This window comes from Nansenia antarctica (genome assembly GCF_963989245.1).
Source record: "Nansenia antarctica genome assembly, chromosome: 5".
NCBI lineage: Eukaryota > Metazoa > Chordata > Actinopteri > Argentiniformes > Microstomatidae > Nansenia > Nansenia antarctica.
Genome location: NC_137690.1, coordinates 64023567 through 64041320, shown reverse-complemented (window position 1 = coordinate 64041320; position 17754 = coordinate 64023567). Strand labels below are relative to the sequence as shown.

The 17754-nt window shown below is 42.3% G+C and overlaps 1 protein-coding gene across 1 annotated transcript in view; it reads right to left on the bottom strand.

The window, feature by feature from the left end:
* Positions 1 to 1106: 1106 nt before the first annotated feature.
* Positions 1107 to 17754, bottom strand: part of LOC308158237 (inactive dipeptidyl peptidase 10-like) — a gene marked incomplete at both ends in the record, with an annotated part of 38154 nt that continues 21506 nt past the window's right edge. Inside the window, 23 exons of the mRNA XM_080531831.1 lie at positions 1107 to 1241; positions 1486 to 1559; positions 1674 to 1746; positions 2395 to 2453; positions 2621 to 2720; positions 2811 to 2865; positions 3181 to 3375; positions 3518 to 3587; positions 4223 to 4321; positions 5228 to 5275; positions 5580 to 5701; positions 5877 to 5924; positions 6149 to 6240; positions 6734 to 6841; positions 7011 to 7049; positions 7325 to 7448; positions 7687 to 7784; positions 9154 to 9308; positions 9881 to 10001; positions 10714 to 10795; positions 11035 to 11087; positions 11915 to 11989; positions 12374 to 12468. Coding sequence (XP_080387957.1) covers positions 1107 to 1241; positions 1486 to 1559; positions 1674 to 1746; positions 2395 to 2453; positions 2621 to 2720; positions 2811 to 2865; positions 3181 to 3375; positions 3518 to 3587; positions 4223 to 4321; positions 5228 to 5275; positions 5580 to 5701; positions 5877 to 5924; positions 6149 to 6240; positions 6734 to 6841; positions 7011 to 7049; positions 7325 to 7448; positions 7687 to 7784; positions 9154 to 9308; positions 9881 to 10001; positions 10714 to 10795; positions 11035 to 11087; positions 11915 to 11989; positions 12374 to 12468 — 2120 coding nt within the window. The remainder of the gene's footprint in view (positions 1242 to 1485; positions 1560 to 1673; positions 1747 to 2394; positions 2454 to 2620; positions 2721 to 2810; positions 2866 to 3180; positions 3376 to 3517; positions 3588 to 4222; positions 4322 to 5227; positions 5276 to 5579; positions 5702 to 5876; positions 5925 to 6148; positions 6241 to 6733; positions 6842 to 7010; positions 7050 to 7324; positions 7449 to 7686; positions 7785 to 9153; positions 9309 to 9880; positions 10002 to 10713; positions 10796 to 11034; positions 11088 to 11914; positions 11990 to 12373; positions 12469 to 17754) is intronic.

Here is a 17754-nt window from a genome sequence, read left to right as displayed (position 1 = left end):
TTACTTTCCCCAAAATCTGTGTCTGGGGGGGAAACGTGTGAAAAACCCTAATCAAATGTTTGGTCCTTATTATATCCATAATGATCAAAGGTATAGATGATTAGGATAGATAAGGATAGATAAGATGGGATAGATAAGGATAGGATAGATGATTCACTTACTTAGACAAATGTATTTGTTGTAAGTTTGCTTTGGATAAAGGCGTCTGCTAAATGCCAAAAATGTAAATGTAAATGTATAAGCCTTGTGTTGCCAGAAACAATGTCCGAACAGTTCTAGTGTCAAATGTCAAATGAAAGTGTGTTATTGTCTATTTCACAAATCATGCTTCCGCCCTTCATAAGGCAAACAATACATGGAGAGTATTGATGCAATTATAAATTAAATTATATAAATTATATAAGAATTTAATTGCACCATTCACTTTTTGTAAAGTGTCTTTCGGTCATAGAGAAGTGCTAGTCTATATTTGATGTATTATTATTATTAAATAATAATTAATATTGCAAAACAAATGCAATCTTGGCATCTTCCCTGACAGATAAAAGCCCAGACATACAGAAAGGCATAAAGAGAACAAATCAGATAAGCCAGAATATTACAGAAAAATGGATTGCCAAAATAGGAACTGAATGTCTACAAACTTGATCATTGCGTCAAAAAGTGGTCCAAGCTTGGCTCACTAGTGCCATCTAGTAACCACGGTCAGTGTGTGCACAAGGTAAATTTGAACTTGAACCTCAATTCATGAATGAAGCACGCACGATTGCTGCATCGTCACAAACAATATATTTGGCTCCTTCTGTATCACTGAACGGAATATTGATATATGTAAAAATCCTTGAAACCTCATTATTTGTCCATAATGCTTTATGTACTTCTGCAGATTGTAAGCTTTCATAAAGTATTCTGTAGTGCGTAATTTCTCTCTCTCTCTTACACACACACACACACACTCAACTCAGTTAGTTACCTACAACTAAGACTTTGTCCTGGTCTACCATCTAAGACATTGTCAAGAGCCCTCTGGGCAGATGCAGTCCTTGTAGAGCACTGTATATAACATTTGCATCCAACATATACAAACAGCCTTTTCTGTGTCCGCATCACTCATCCTCTTTGGCTTGCTCAGGTAACGATAAGGCATCGTCCTGAAAACATCCTCTGAAGAAGCCAATCAGGGACTCTGTCAGGTGCCGCTGGCTCTTCACAGACAGGAAATGGCCCTCATCTGGGTAAATCTGCCTCAAAAACAAGGTCAGTCAGAATTGGCCTGTCTGGCCATTGTCCCATCAATCATTCAGTGACAACTCCATCAACTTAAAGGAATACGATGTGACAACTAGATTCTATTTTTTTCCTGGAAGAGGGTTTCCATGAAACAGAGCCATAGTCTAAAGTATTGTGTCATTATTCACTATAAATGACTAAAGCTTTTCATAAATGCAACCAAAATGCCAAATATGTGTAGATCACGGCTCATACCTGCATTGTGTAGTTAGCTCCGATCTTTATCAGGTGTCTAACTAACTCAGCTGAATGTTGAAAGTGAACATTTGCTGGGAAAGAAAGACACGGATTGGTTTTAAGATTCATTAGATACACCACATGGCTGGTCATGATGTAAGCCCAACAGTCTTTTTTCTGGTTCTGTTGAACAAAAGGGTACTTACCGTCAGCCGTACCATGGATCAACAGCAGATTGTGTCCTTGCAGCCCTATCATGTTTGTCAGCACATTCGAGAACTGAAAAGCCAGATATGGGAGAAGGTTTATGTTTGCCAGAACACGTTTCAACAGCATTCAAACCTAACCAAACAGTTTGTGTTGCTATAATACAAATTGGACAAAACCTTTCTAATGCCACAGAGGATGCCGAGTTTGTTATTGTGCCATTAATGGGTAATGTCCATTTCCATCTTCTTTCTCCGAGGACTGCATGAGTGATGCCCTACTGATTACTTTGAGATCAAATTGTGCTACTTCCTTCTGCTAGCATCACTTAAAGCATACCCCCTGCTACGGGAGCTACAGAAATAGATCAAACTGGCCCACATATCAACAACCCACTTCCAGAAAAACACTTTCAATGTTCTCATGGTCATTTAACATGTGCTAGTGCTTAAAATTGCACGTACACACGCACGCATGCACGTACATACACACGCACGCATGCACGCACACACACACACACATGCGCACACACACACACACACACACACACACACACACACACACACACACACACACACACACACACACACACACACCAGTGCTAAATATCTTGCTGTTTTCCAATATGGTATAACATTATGTTGACAGAAAAATAGGAAATAGGGAGGGAGTCAGAATGTTAAGATAATAACAACAGATGGGCCATCGTAAACAACTTACTTGATATGTGTTGTCATTCCTTGAAGGCAGGCCAAAGTATCTCTCTGAAAAAGCTGAAGCTAAAATATAGATTAACAAATGTAAAAAAAATAATCTCTCTTCCTCATCTTTCATTAACTTGATCATTACATTTTGAAGAAAATACATTGTTTGGCATTTGTATCAGAACATGTTCTAACTCAAATCTTGTAGCAAATTGTATCAGTTCATATGAACATTCACTTACCATACATGGTCCAGTCAATCACTGGAGCCATAGCAGCTGCACACTTTATCAATTTCTTTGTGGACTTCAACAGCATTAATGTAATATAACCTCCATAACCCTGTACAGGGAAAATTAGATAACGACTTATTGAACACACCCCCTGGAGTCTGACACATGATGATCAACAGAAAGAGAACAGTTAACGTACCTTTCCGTAGATTCCAACTTGTGTGCGATCAATATATGGGAGCTTCGTTAAGTACCTGGAGTGACAAAACAACAAACCATGTATTGATAAGACTTCTGATCTGACTCAAGTCTAGTTAGATTTCTTCTTCTAGGCCCTGGACAATCTAGACAATTTGATGGCAGCTACTAGATTGAAATCAAGTGACATGAAGACATTCATTCATTCATTCTAATGCCATTTGGAGTTTCTCTCCTCACCTACACATTTAACTTTTACTTGTATATGTCACTTGTCTTATTCACTTGTCTACAATATCTGTGCAAAAAAATATATATTAAAGACACATGCTATCGAAGTTCAAGGTTTGAGTAGGGAGTAGACTACATACTCCAGTGCAGCAATATGGTCCTGGACTTCCACAGTGCCCAGCCTCTGGTCAATCTGCTGCAGGACTCTCTGGCCCTGGTACCCTGTCCCTCTGCCATCCAGTCTCGCCACAATCAGCTCATCTGAACTGACCATAACCGAGTCCCAGTCCAGCTGAAACTCATCACTCACTGACTGACTGCCAGGAGTACCGTCACTGCCACAAACACAAAGACATGTCAGATCTAACGGTGATACACACTGTTCTAGCTGTCTTTCAATATCAGTGGCAAAAGTAAAGTAAACCATGGGAACATTGTCAGGTCAGAAAAGAAGCACTGAGATGGAACAATGCTTACACTATCAAGAGAAGGCCATAGAGAAGAGATTCTGAGAAATCAGGTGGATAGGTCAGTTTCAAAGGGAGCTCTGTGGCAGGAGAAATGGGAATTAGAGAAGCTGAAATGAGAGATGTTTCTAAGTAGAGATAAATAGATAGAGACATAGGGGTGCAGACAGAGAGGGAGGGAGAGAGAGAGAGCAAGGAGGGGGGGGGGGGGTGAGAACAGTCTAGAAGGGATTGTTCACCCAAATCACATATTTGGTTCCTTACCGTGACATAAATAAAGGTCAGACTTCAATCAACACTTCTGTTTATCTGGGAACCGTCACTAACAACTAATTGTTAGAGTGTTTAACCAAAAACCAATGGAAGTCAATGGACCATACATTTGCATGTTTAAAATGTCAAAATCAAAATCATCTGTCATTTACAATGATCACAAAGGAATTTAGTGTTTTCAGAGAATTGGAGATGATTTTGGCATGTCAAGCAAACTAGCTAAACATGGTCAAACATGCTAATTTGGAGTCCATTGACTTCCATTGTTTTTCAGTTAAACCTGCTAACAATTAGCTATCAGTTACTGTGCTCAAAAAAACATAAAGAATGTGTGAGAAGAACTGACGTCTGTACGTCTCCTTCTCCTTGCAAGGTAAGGAACCAACTATGTGATTTTGCAATTTGGGTGAACTATCCCTTCAAAAAAGAAGCACGTGGTTACCATAGTTTTCATTTGTGATGACCCTGGTGACTGTTTGAAGGACCTTCTTGCTCTCCAAGGCAGTTCTCAGAGGCCTGTTGTTCTCCAGGATGAAGTACGCTGTGTGAGGAGAAAGTGTAGTTATGGACATACTGTAGCTAAGCATAAACTCAAATGCTTACAGTGCATTGCACATTTACATAAGACATGTATATACTAATGTAAGCTGGAGCCATATTTGTGAAGGCTATTGAGGAGATAGAATGAGATAGAATGACACTTTAAATAACGTGAAAAAATACTTTTGTGCAATATGACAACCCTAGTTGACTATCTGTGCAGTATAGTACAGTGGATTGTGTACATAGCCTTTATTTATGTAAACCAGCTCCTTACCTTCTTGTGATTTTATTCTTTTTCTAAAAGTGTTTATTTTTTTTCCTTTCCTAACACCAGGGGAGCCACCCCTCCTAAATTTCGTTGTTTGGTACCTGTACTGTAGCAATGACAATAAAGTCCATTCATTCATTCATTCATTCATTCAGATACTGTACAAAGGGCAGTTTTGGCTGCTGGACAGAAGTTGAAACTGAAAAAAAGCTAATGATATGGGGCATGAAGCAGTAATATAAAATAACAGGTTGTCATAAGGCTTAAAGCAATAACACATTCATTTCTACAGTAAAATCATTTAACAACATTTTCACTGGCTTCTGTCATTTACTCTAGTGAATTTGTTTTGGACTTACATCAATTGCATCATTTGAGTGTAATTAAACATGTTTAAGCCATAGATTCAGAATCAGTGAAAGCTATCCAGGCATACAAATCTATCACATTTGAATTAAAACTACTTCCCAGCTGCTTGTTTAAGCCAACCTTGGCAGTCAATTTTATGGAGCAGCTGTTCAAAATTTCACACATTGATATGAAACCCAGCCAACAATTTCATCCCAAACAGGAAAAAGGACCATTGCAAATGACTGGAAATTGAACGGAACAGGAGGGTTTAAAATCAATACTCACAGTTAACATTATCAAAACTCAGCAGCATTACAGATGGGGCACCAGGACCTGAGGAACCGAAGACACACACACACAACAGATCATGTTTTCTTTAAAGCTTTGATCCTTTAAAACCAATAAAACAAGAAACTTGATTAGTTCATATGACCAGAATGCTGAAAACATAACTCTGTGTCTGAGCACATTGATCCCATCATTTTCAAAGGTTTCTCAATTAACAATTACAGTATCTTCGGTTCCAGTGTTAAGTGTCACTACCCCTTTTCCCCCCTGAGCCAGAGTCAGATGCTAGGGTACTAATTACCGTATGTGCGAGTGCTGTAGATCATGGAGGAAGCCAGAACTGACTCACCTTTACACTGTAGGATGACATGCTGAGTATTGGGGCTGATGTCAGCGTCAAAGAATGTGCACTCCTCCTGATTCAGCTCACAGGTCAGACATTGGCGTAAAAACAGACCAACCGTAGAAACACTGCAAGAGGGAGCATGTTTAGTATTCATACTAAACTAATACATTATTATGACTAATTGTTATACTAATACTAGTGCATTGCAGCTGAGAAGAACTACTGCAATAGTGCTTCATTGAGAGGAATGTTTACAACATGGTATAGAGAGGAATATAGCATGTACTGTATATGACTTGCCTGTACAAGTGTCTCTTTTGTGGGGACTCTTCAGTACTGAGAAAATATCTATTTTGGGTGAAAGCAGTACAAATAGGAACACCTAGTTACATAATGGTAATAGGCTACATGGGAGAACATACAGTGTGTGGAATTAAAATAAAATAAATACTTTTTTAAGCATTTATGATTACACAGACACATAGAATACACTACTTAATTATCCTATCAGTACGGAGGTCTATCAAGATTCTTACATCTCATCAAACACTAAACGGAACTGGCACACTTACATGATATGATCGCTTTCATCGTACGTTAAGATTCTGGTCACCTCCCAGTTGCCTGACGTTAAGTGACGAACTTCGCTTTGATCACTTCTGAACTGAGAGAAGAAAACAAAGAATGATTTACAAGAGAGAAAAAAGGAAAGAAAAGCGGGTTGTGTCCTCAAACAGCTGCAGTAGAGGTGCTACGCTACCTTAAATGATCAAACGATGCTCCTTTTTGAAGAAAAGTTAAAACTTTAAGTTAAAACTTTCCCAGACATAAACCACTGCAACTAACAATTAATACGACTCGGAAGTCAAATACGAAGTTGCCTGGACACGATCTGCACTGGGGGGATGAAATTCAAGATGCCTTTATTGTGATAGCCTTTTTAAACACACCCTGTGTCCCAACTCATTTACTCACACGTACATTGTACCTGATTTAGTCACTTGTGCATAGTTTTGTGCATTTTAAAAATCATACAATTGGAGTAAGCATGGGCTCTGCTTTTACATCCAGGTAGGGTGGAGCATTGGGGCTGAGTGGAAAAGCATCTCTGGTCGCAAATGTGTGTTTTTGAGGGACAGTATGACAGAAACATTCACCTGTTTAGAATACATGGCAATGTGATGAAAGACTCCTTGTCCCCCTTGCTTCACAGGCATGGTCAGGAAAAACCTGCTCCCGTCCCTTGAAAATACTGGCACCTGGTTCTGAAGACATAACCACAATGTCGTTTTCTTTAGTATTACTGTGTCGAAGCCCGATACATGTACACGCGTAGCATAAATAAGATCAATAAGATGCTATCAGAGAGTAATACAGGCACTGTGACTATAACTTGGCGGCATGTGTATAAATCGAACATTGCAATCAGCATACCTGCCTGGTGAGCCAGAGTTCTGATATTTCCTCATGTCGCTAAAATAAAAATGGGAAAATCAGGTCAGTAAGCCTACATGAAATACAGGAAAGATGAAACACTACAATGTTACTCCTAAACAAACAAAAAAGCTTCATGAGCAATGTGCGACTTAGACTGACAGCATAATATCAAGGCCACAGACACCCTGTATCTTGCTAGCGAAGCGTGTAGCTGGAAAAAAAAAGCGTGCATGATTCATCAGTAGCTCCTGTGAACCTAGCCAGCGACTATGAACCCTCCTTGCTGTAGGTGAATGGATACATGTGCCCACCTGGACACAGGTTCCTATGGTTGCATCACAGACGGTGAGGACCGAAAAGTTCTGCGACCGGTTGAGCCATCGCACCGCTACATGTGTCTTACTGATCCACTTCACCATTGCCACATAGTGTTCCCTGGTACACAGACGCACGCACACGCACACACACACACAAAACATCCTTGAAACATCAAATATTTTTTTACCACTAGAAATGGCACTTTGTCAAACATGCACTGTAATAATGAAACTACGCATACTGTATATTCAACAAGTGATATAAAGTAACCGTGTCATAGAGACACAGAAGTAAAGGAATGGTCTATTAGAATTATGTCAGATAAGGATTTTGAGACCCTGCCTGTCCTCCTCACCTGAGTTTCATGTCCTGCGGTGGCACCAACTCCTGAGTGTGTGTGGGTCCATATAGGTTGACCACAAACAGCCCCACCGTGGGGTTGGCCTGGCCAGCCTGAGAGGGAGGGAGGGAGGGAGGGAGGGCAGCCCAGTTGAATTAGAATACATTCTAATCTCAGAACATTGAAACAAAGCTACACAATAACCTCTCTGGTCTACCTAACATCTTCATTTTTCCCTGGACACTTGGATGAGTTATAGTGACACCATTAAACACTTCCTATTATTATTATTATTGTAGAAGAAATAATCCTCTTCTTAAAAAGTTCTCAAGGTAAAGACTGGACTGTCAACACATCACAATGTGTTCCAGGCTCCTTTATGTAAGCTAACATAGCCTCCTATAAAATCATAGCAGTGGTCTTATCAAATACATCTAATCATTTATTCAGTTTCCCATTTCCCTTTTGTAGACAGCATGAATACTTTATTAGACAGAATGTTGTATAAAACAAGACTACAATGCATTAGGCATTTCCAACCATTCTACATTTTAACCATTTAGCAATTTACAATGAGAGATTACAGAGTCTCCCTGGAGTAATTTAGGGCTAATTGCCTTACTCAAAGGCACACTAGTGGTGGTGTTCCCAGGTGGGATTTTGAACTCATGACCTTCTGATCATCAGTCCAACTCACCTATCCACTAGGCCAACACTACCACTAATGACCAGGGAGAGGGAACATTACAGAGATGGGGACATTACTTTTTCATCACATACGTACTAAGAGAATGTCTACCTGGTCTAGCTGATATAGCAGTAGACCTAACTCAGGTAAGTGATTTATTTCTACCTCCACCAGCCTCTGCTGGCCTAACTAAAACATGAGCAAGAGCAGTCACATTTCACCTACAACAATCCTCCTAGTCACATTCTGAATTCTGAATGCAATGTATTGTGGAAAACAATAAACAACCAACCCTATTTACGGCATCATCAACATAACCGAAAGCTACAGTTGTTGCAAAACACATGATGTCTTAATTTCCCAAGGAAAATTACACTAGATGTCACATCTTGTTTATTGTATGAAAAACCAAGGCAAACTTTGCAGAACTCCCAAAGCAGAAGCATCAATACAAAATACCTGTAAAAGGTTTCAAATGTGTTCTTTCAAGCAGCGACTCACTAATGGGATAGATAAACTGAAGGACAATGCGTGAGCTTAGAATTATACGGTTCTATCTCCGCTTAGGGTAGTTCAGAGATATTGAGCGTCAAAGGTTTTACATTCCATTATGTTTTGTGAGATGGAACCTTTGTATTTTATTAATTACTAACTCAAAAATGTCAACATTTTAAAAATAATACCACACAGGCATTAATGAACACCTAATGGATCAGATTATGTAGAAAACTAAATTTTGACCTTGTAATTCTAACGTCACGAATGACATCTGGTCTACTTTTGCCTTACTGTACCTTAGGGTATGGGTACTGTAGTCCTTTGGGATATGTGCTGCCAGTGAACTTAGGGAGGACCATGTTGGGCACCAGGGTGTCATTAATCATCAGAAAGGCCAGCATCTCCCCATCAGGTGACCACCAGTGAGCTAGGTGAGACTGCAGAAGCTCCTCTGAACACAATGCCAAGATAAACCACCAGTCATACACTGAACTACAAATCACCCCCCAAAAAGTTAGAAAAAAAACTAAGAAAAAAGATAATGAGAACATGGAGTCTTTAGTTACGTAACTACCATTTAGGAACAGGAAGCTAAATGAGCGGGGGCTAAAGTGTATCATTAGGGTATAATTATTGCGTGCACATTTAGAATGACATTAACCCTTGCCCCTCCCTATCATTGAGCTTGGCATAGTTCTAACAATTATAGGGGGGAGAGCATTATCAGCATACTGCCAAGTAAAATAATGACTTTCCTTTATCTACATTTAATTAACTTTCCTAAAATGTTGAGAGTTAGTCCTCGTCTTTTCAATTATTCTTTACAAACGGACAAATGCGGTGATAGCACTAATTTAGCATTTTATTCCGTCTTTCCCCCCGAATGCCAGAGCCATTCATCTGTGAAAATGTGATTTATTCCTTTTTTTTTTTGTCTGTGTTATTTATTCCCCCCTCTCCGGTGTATATTTTCTGGGTGTCCTTGGATAAGCCTTGAACCTGCAAATTGGCATTCACACAGACCTTCATATAGCCAGTCAGCGATTCCATTAAAAATGACTCCTTCCATTCCCGAGGAGGTGATCCTGAGGGAATTGCTTTGTACCTCGGATTGGTAATAGATGTTGTTTTCAAAGATGTAGATCTGAAATGAGAAGAGTAAGGTTGGGCTATAATTCTATTGTTGTGGCTACAGCGGCAACATCACATCACCGGAGCGTCCACAGGCCAGAAACTGATCCTCCTTATCCTGCTACAACACACAAGCTCATTGCAGTCAAGGATTGCAGTAGTTATTCTAAAACATTCATGACTTATTTCCATTTATGGAACCAAAGCAAAATGATATGAGTGCATAATTGTGTACTGCTACTTGATTGTATTCGACTGAACCTTTCAGTCAGTCACTGAACGATTTGACGTGTGCATTTTATATGCGCTCTTTGCTTTATCCATTGTGCGTCATTAGGCTACAAGATTACTGACTTACTCACTTTTAGTACTTTTATATCGCTTGTTTATATTATTTCGACCATAATCCCACACCAACATCTCCATCTGTTACACACTGTGCAGTCAAAATGAATGACTGATACAGAAGGTGCTTAATGTCTGTACAGAGATAACCTACGCCAACACAAAAACCTAGCCCTGTGCAATTCCAATCCCAGCACACACCACTGATGACTCAAATCTGAAAGGGTCAGACAGGTATAAAAGCAATATAGCCCAGTCAAGCCATAATGTTAACACCAATCCATTTCTGTCAGATAATAATGTGTTGGAGGGCGGGGGTGTGGTGGAGAAAGTGAGTGAGTGGGTGGGTGGGTGACGTCATAGAGAAGAGACACACTCACCAGCTGCTGTCCCTGGACACCCCAGGCTGCATGCTGGAGCACTGCATTCTGTACCTCGGGTGGATTCAATTCCCACACCTCCCTAACACAAACACACACACACACACACACACACACACACACACACACACACGCACACGCACACAGATGTAGAACAAACAGCATATGGTGCCTAGTACAGGATGCTGCAGACTGGGTGTATTGTAGGTGTAGAAATGTATCCATCCTTAAAAATATTAAATGTAGTTCAACGCATAATGGATGCATATTGAAACATTTCAATGCACACATTAAGTGAGTACAGTCGATTCGGTTTCTTACCTTGTATGGATGTTGTAAATGGTGTATGATGCAGTGTATGAATATCTGTACACCTGAAAGGTGGAAATAACAGGTTCAAATAACACATTGACTATTCATTCATTCATTCTATACATTCTGTTATTTTACACTGACTTTACTCACAGAAAAAAGTTCCTCTAACTTTCCTCCAAAGACAATCATTAGTCAATCACAAAGTATAAAGTGTGCTGTAGCATGTGCCTTATGTTGCAATTACAGCCTATCCTGTAAATGGAAGCAGTCGAGCGTACTAGACAGTGTCAAGATTCAACAATGAAATGCCTGACATTACAGTTCAAACGGTTGTATTTTGTATCAGTCTGGTCCGTAGAGTTTCCAGACAGTCCAACGCTTCCAAACCTTGCTTTTAATCGACCCATTCATAAACAAAGACAAATCAATAGCCGATCACTGATTGTGGGCTCACATCACAGAGTTGCACAAAGGATGTCTGAATGCCAGATAGAACAAAAAAGGAAAACTCCTTTCAAAGGACATTATGCAATGATATTTCTTTTGTACAGTAGATCACAGTCTCTTTGGCCCCCACTTGGCAGGCTATGATCATGGTCATGGATGGTTATCTGTTTGGATTTTATAAAACTGATCTATATGCCATCATGTTTGGTGTTGCAGCTTTAAAGAGAACTCTTCTTATAATCAATCAGCCGACAACTCATCATGAAACAATAACCAATGTTTGTCTAACTGACTCTCAGTAGCTCTGACAATAGAGAAAAACAGTGTATAGATAGAGACTAGATTTCATCGTGGGGGGGGGACAATCAATGATAAACATACAGTATACACTCAAACAAAACAACAACAAAAAGGAGCAATGTTTTTTTTTTTTACCTACCTGTTTAACATCGTAAGCAAAAAGCACATATTTCATGTCTGGAGAGAGAGAATATTTTGCAACTTTGAAACCAACCTAGGACAAAGAAAGACAAAGTCTGTATACACTTGAATGAATCATGAATCATATACAACATGAATGAATTAGATTCAGTGGTTGCTACCCTAATGTATTTGTGTATGAGTAGAATTGTAATGCAGAGTATCACATGCACATCACGGTATTATCATTCCACCATTGGCTAGGCTGATTAATATCGCCCTGTTTTCCCCCGGATAATGAAATGACCAAAACATGCTAATGAAAGACAGATCCGCTTATGTACCACACAAAACGTGACCTGTCAGAAGACTCCAAAACGTATCACAAAGTAACAGGAGTCAAATGATGAGAAGGTAGAACAAACCTAAATCAGCTGATGGAGAGCAGGAAGGAATACGTGACAGTGCATGCACTTACAAATGTGCTGTTTCTCAGTATTATGTCTGTCTCGTTGGTGGCAAAGTTGAACTTGATGACGTGGCCATCTCGGTTCCTGTACAACACTTCGGAATCTGTAATATGACAGGGGGAGAACATTTTGTTATGATCCGTAAAACAAGCACATATCACAGGGTTGATATCATCACTAGGCATGCATTGACTAATATTATGCCTGTTATTCCTCAAAGATATCAAAAGAACTCTCTGAGGCCTGAGAAAGAAAGTTGTCAATGCGTATGAGTCTGGGAAGGGATTTAAAAACATCTCCAAATAAATTCAAAAAAAAAAGAAATCAGCCATTCCACTGTCTGGAACTGTCTGGAACTGTCTGGAACAACTGCCAACATGGCCAAGTCAGGCTGTCCTAGCAAGTTCAGCCCAAGAGCAGACTGCAAGATGCTTCAAGAAGTCTCGAACAAGTCATCATTGGACTAAAGACTAACATTTGCCAGAGAACACCTAGACAGTTACGGCCGTAGTGTGTTTGTGTACGGCCGTATTGTGTTTGTTTGTTTCCTGTGTTTATCCCAGGTGATTGCATTTCCTCCCTGCCTATTGCCATGGTGACGGCCTGATTCAGTACACCTGTGCAGGAGGATAAAAGGCTGGGAGAGACATTCAGATTGGGCCAGTGGACCAGTCTACGACTCCTGGGTTGTTTTTTGGTGGTTAACATTTTAGCTACAGCTGTTGTGTGGTACAGCAGGTTGTAGTGTGTACCAGTGTCTGTAAATGTGTCTCGAGAGGGAGTGTGTTTATTAATCTTGTGTTTGGCCTTCACTTTAAGTTACTTGCTACATTGTTCATTACTGTTATGTATGTAGACAATAACATCGCTAATTCCCGATCAAGAATGGAGGCAGAGACGGCGAAACACTTTGATTATATCCGTAGTAGCTTTACGGAACACATCGCAGGTATACAGGCATAATCACTTCCGCATTTACCTATCCGCTTTTTATCACTCCAACTACGGTGGTCCACATAGCTCAAAATTACACTTCAATACATAACATATTTCCTCCCCCCTTAAATGATAATGTCCACATTAGCATCATACACATTAAATGTCAACTAGGGAGAGATGGTAGACAGGGTTAGCACCAGGCGCTCAGGAGGTTTCCTGTCTCTTGGGGGATAGCGCCTCAGCACCGGAGAAGGGCTGGGTTCCAGCTCGATCACAGGGCATTCGATCACCGAGGGGTCTGGAGGTGCTAGCTCTACTGCAGGCGGCGAAGGTGTGGCCGCTGCAGGTACCGGCATGCTCAGGTGTGGTGTCAGCTCGTCCGTGAACGTGAATCCTGATGCCCCGGATGTGGGGCTGGTCACTCCTAGCTCTCTAGGCAACAACTGGTCCACGTGCCTACGCCATGTCTGATTGTCTTTGGTGTGAACATGATAGGAAACAGGTCCAGTCTTCCGGAGGACCGTGGCAGGGGTCCATTTCTCCTTAGTAGTGTAGTTGCGTGCGAGGACAGAGTCTCCAACATCAAACTGTCTGTCTTTAGACCGCTTAGCTCGCTGATTTACTTGTTCCTGCTGTTTCTCGTGGACTGATGTTTCCGTTGAGGTAGGTCGCAGCAGATCAAGACGTGTCCGAAGCTGCCTCTTCATTAGAAGGTAAGCTGGCGAGGTCCCAGTCGTTGCATGAGGGGTATTACGATACTTGAATAGAAAAGTATCAAGGCGTTGCTTCAAGGGAGCCTCACTCTTGGATGCTTTGAGGGCATGTTTTACAGTTTGCACCATTCTCTCCGCCAATCCGTTGCTGGATGGATGGTATGGACTTGAAAGGATGTGCTTAATTCCATTGTTCTGTAGGAAGTCCTCCATCTCTGTTGATACAAAAGATGGCCCATTATCAGTGACGATCTGCTCAGGGAGTCCAAATCGACCAAACATCTCCCTCAATATCTGAATGGTCTTCCCCGAGGTGATGGTGGACATGACAGCCACCTCAGGCCACTTTGAGTGTGCGTCCACGGCCACCAGCAGCATAGCTCCATCAACTGGTCCTGCAAAATCCAGATGAACTCGTTGCCAGGGACACGCTGGCCAGTCCCAAGGATGCAGCGGAGCCAGGCTTGGTGTGTTTCTGATGACTTGACATGATGGGCATGATCTGGCTTTAGATTCAATGTCATAGTCTAGCCCAGGCCACCAGAAGTAACTGCGTGCAAGCTCTTTCATCCTGACGATGCCACAATGGCCTGAGTGTAGCTCTCTCAGGACTGGTTCTCTCAGCTTTGTCGGGATTATGACCCGCATGCCCCAGAGCAAGCATCCAGCCGTCACCGTCAACTCCTTCCCCCGCGAAAGGTAAGGCTGAAGATCCGGTGGTGCGTCAGGAACCTGTGACAGATCCCCTCTCATAACGCGGTCAAACACCCTGGAGAGGATGGGGTCCCCCTTTGTTTCCTTCCTGACACGGTGAGCAGTCACCGGGGCACTCTCCACCATGTCAAAGTAGAAAATGGTTTGCTCCTTGCTCTTAGGGTGATCAGGAAGTGGAAGGCGTGACAAAGCATCCGCATTGGCGTGTGCCCCTGACCTCCGGTACTTAATTTCATAGTTGTGAGCACTGAGGAGCAGTGCCCAGCGCTGCATGCGGCTTGCTGCCAGGGTCGGTATCCCTGCATACGGACCCAAGATGGATGTCAAAGGACGATGGTCGGTCAGCAGGGTGAACCTCCTTCCGAACAGGTAAGTGTGGAACTTTTTAATTCCAAAGATAATGCTTAATGCTTCTTTCTCTATCTGTGGATAGTTCCTTTCTGCTGTGCTCAGCGTACGTGACGCAAACGCGATGGGTTTGTCTTCTCCAGTCGGTGTGATATGGGACACCACGGCGCCCACTCCATATGGCGATGCGTCACATGCGAGTTGGAGAGGCAAGGACGGGTCGAAGTGTGTTAACACCCTCTTGTCGGTCAATGCTGCTTTGGCTATGTTAAACGCTGCGTCACATTCTTTTGACCATGACCATGTTTTGCCCTCCCTCAGTAGTTCGTGCAACGGCTTTAGCCGCGTAGACAGCTGTGGAATAAACTTGCCATAATAGTTTAGAAGCCCAAGAAAAGATCTCAACTGGCTCACATTCTCGGGAGCAGGAGCCTCTGAAATGGCGGTCACTTTAGAGGGCGCTGTGTGGAGCCCGTCTGCATCGATGACATGGCCCAGGTATTCCACTGCTGCCTTGAAGAAGTCGCATTTTTCCTGGCGAACACGTAAGCCATATTCTTCAAGTCTTCCCAGAGTTTTATCCAGGTTCAGCAGATGTTCTTCATCATCCTTTCCAGTCACCAAGATATCATCCAGATAGCATTGCACACCAGAGAGACCACTCAGGACCTGATCCATGGCCCTCTGGAACACTGCCGGGGCGGAGGTGATGCCAAACGGCAGACGGTGATATCTAAAGAGACCCTTGTGGGTGGTGATGGTGAGGAGCTCCTGTGACTCTTTTTCAACATGCATCTGTAGGTAGGCCTGGTTCAGATCGATTTTACTGAATTTCTTACCACCAGCCAACCCAGCAAACAGGTCCTCAATCACTGGAAGAGGGTATTGTTCAACAGTCAGCACCGGGTTAACAGTTACCTTGAAGTCACCACACAGGCGAACTGATCCATCTCTCTTGATTACCGGGACCACGGGGGTGGCCCAGTCGCTGTATGGTACTGGCTCAATGACCCCAATCTTCACCAGCCTCTGTATATCAGCGTCGACCTTTGGCCTGAGTGCATAGGGAACAGTCCTGGCTTTCATAAAGCGTGGTTTGGAATCAGGTTTGACCTGCAGCTTGACTGTGATGCCTTTCATGCTCCCCAGCTCGTCTTTAAACACAGCTGCATGTCGCTTTAACACTGCTGATATGCCGGTGGTATCTTCTGATACTGCATTCACCTTTCTCCAGTTCAGACGCATCACCTCCAGCCATGGTCTGCCCATCAGTGCTGGATAGTCCCCTCTGACCACATAGATCGGAAGCCTGACTTTTTGTCCATTTAATTCAACTAGGACCTTAGCCCTCCCAACCATGGGGACGGTTTCACCTGTGTATGTTTTTAGAATGAGCTTTGCCTGAGTCAATGGCATATGGTTCAGTTTTTTCTTGAACAGTGTCTCTGACATTAGTGATACAGCGGCTCCAGTATCGATTTCCATCGTAATGGGATGTCCTTCCAATAACGGGGTGACACTATAGGCTGCCGAGCCTCCTTTTACAGTTAACACCTTTATTGGTAACTCCTCTTCTGAGTCTGTTCCACTGCTGCTTGTCTGTCCCTGCTTAACACTGTGCAGTTTCTTCTTTGACCGCCAGTTGTCTGTGTTTGCCTTGTCTGACTTTTTCCTATCTTTAAAGGTGTCCTTTGTTGACTTCTCTCTCTTAGCTCTACAAACCCGCTCAATGTGTCCCCTCTTGTCACAGTGATGGCATAGGAGCTCCCTCGCCCAGCATTCTGATGACAGGTGATCACGTTTCCCACAACGATAACATTCCAGGGTACCCCCTCTCTGTCTATCATGTGTGGCTGCTACCCCATGCACTCTTGAGGCAGCCCCTAGCTGCAGTGCTTCCCTGGCAGCTAGCTCCATTGATATTGCAATATCCACAGCTGTCTTAAATGTGAGGTGCTCCTCTGTGAGCAGGCGCTTCTGTATTGCCTCACTCATTAATCCACACACAAGTCTGTCACGCAGAGTGTCACACAGTGATGTGCCAAACTGACAATGTTCAGTCAATTTCCTCAGTACTGCTACATATTGAGTAATGGATTCACCTTCCTCTTGATTCCTCTTGTGGAACCTGAACCGCTCTGCAATCACCAAAGGCTTTGGGCAAAAATGTCCATTTAACGTTGTCACAATGTCCGTGTAAGAATAGGCACCTGGCTTGTTTGGTTGGAGTAAGTCCCTTAGCAAGCCAAACGTTTTAGCTCATATTATACTGAGGAAGGTTGCCACCACCTTGTCATTTTTAATGTCATTAGCAATAACAAAAAACTCAAACCGTTCAGTGTAAGCATTCCAAGTCTCTAAAGTGTCATCAAACTGTCCAAATGCTCCAGTCATCGGCATTTTCCCACTTTAAGTAAGTCCGTTTCACTTACTTGTGTACTCTCCTCCAATATGCACAGTGTGAGTTTCTCTTTTCCCGAACTTCACAGCACGCACACCGCCCTGGTCATGACTCCCGCCGGTGATAATTTGTAATCCAGGGGGAAACAAAACCGCCGCACAAGTTCGTCGATTCTCGTCGCCAATTGTTTTGTTATGTATGTAGACAATAACATCGCTAATTCCCGATCAAGAATGGAGGCAGAGACGGCGAAACACTTTGATTATATCCGTAG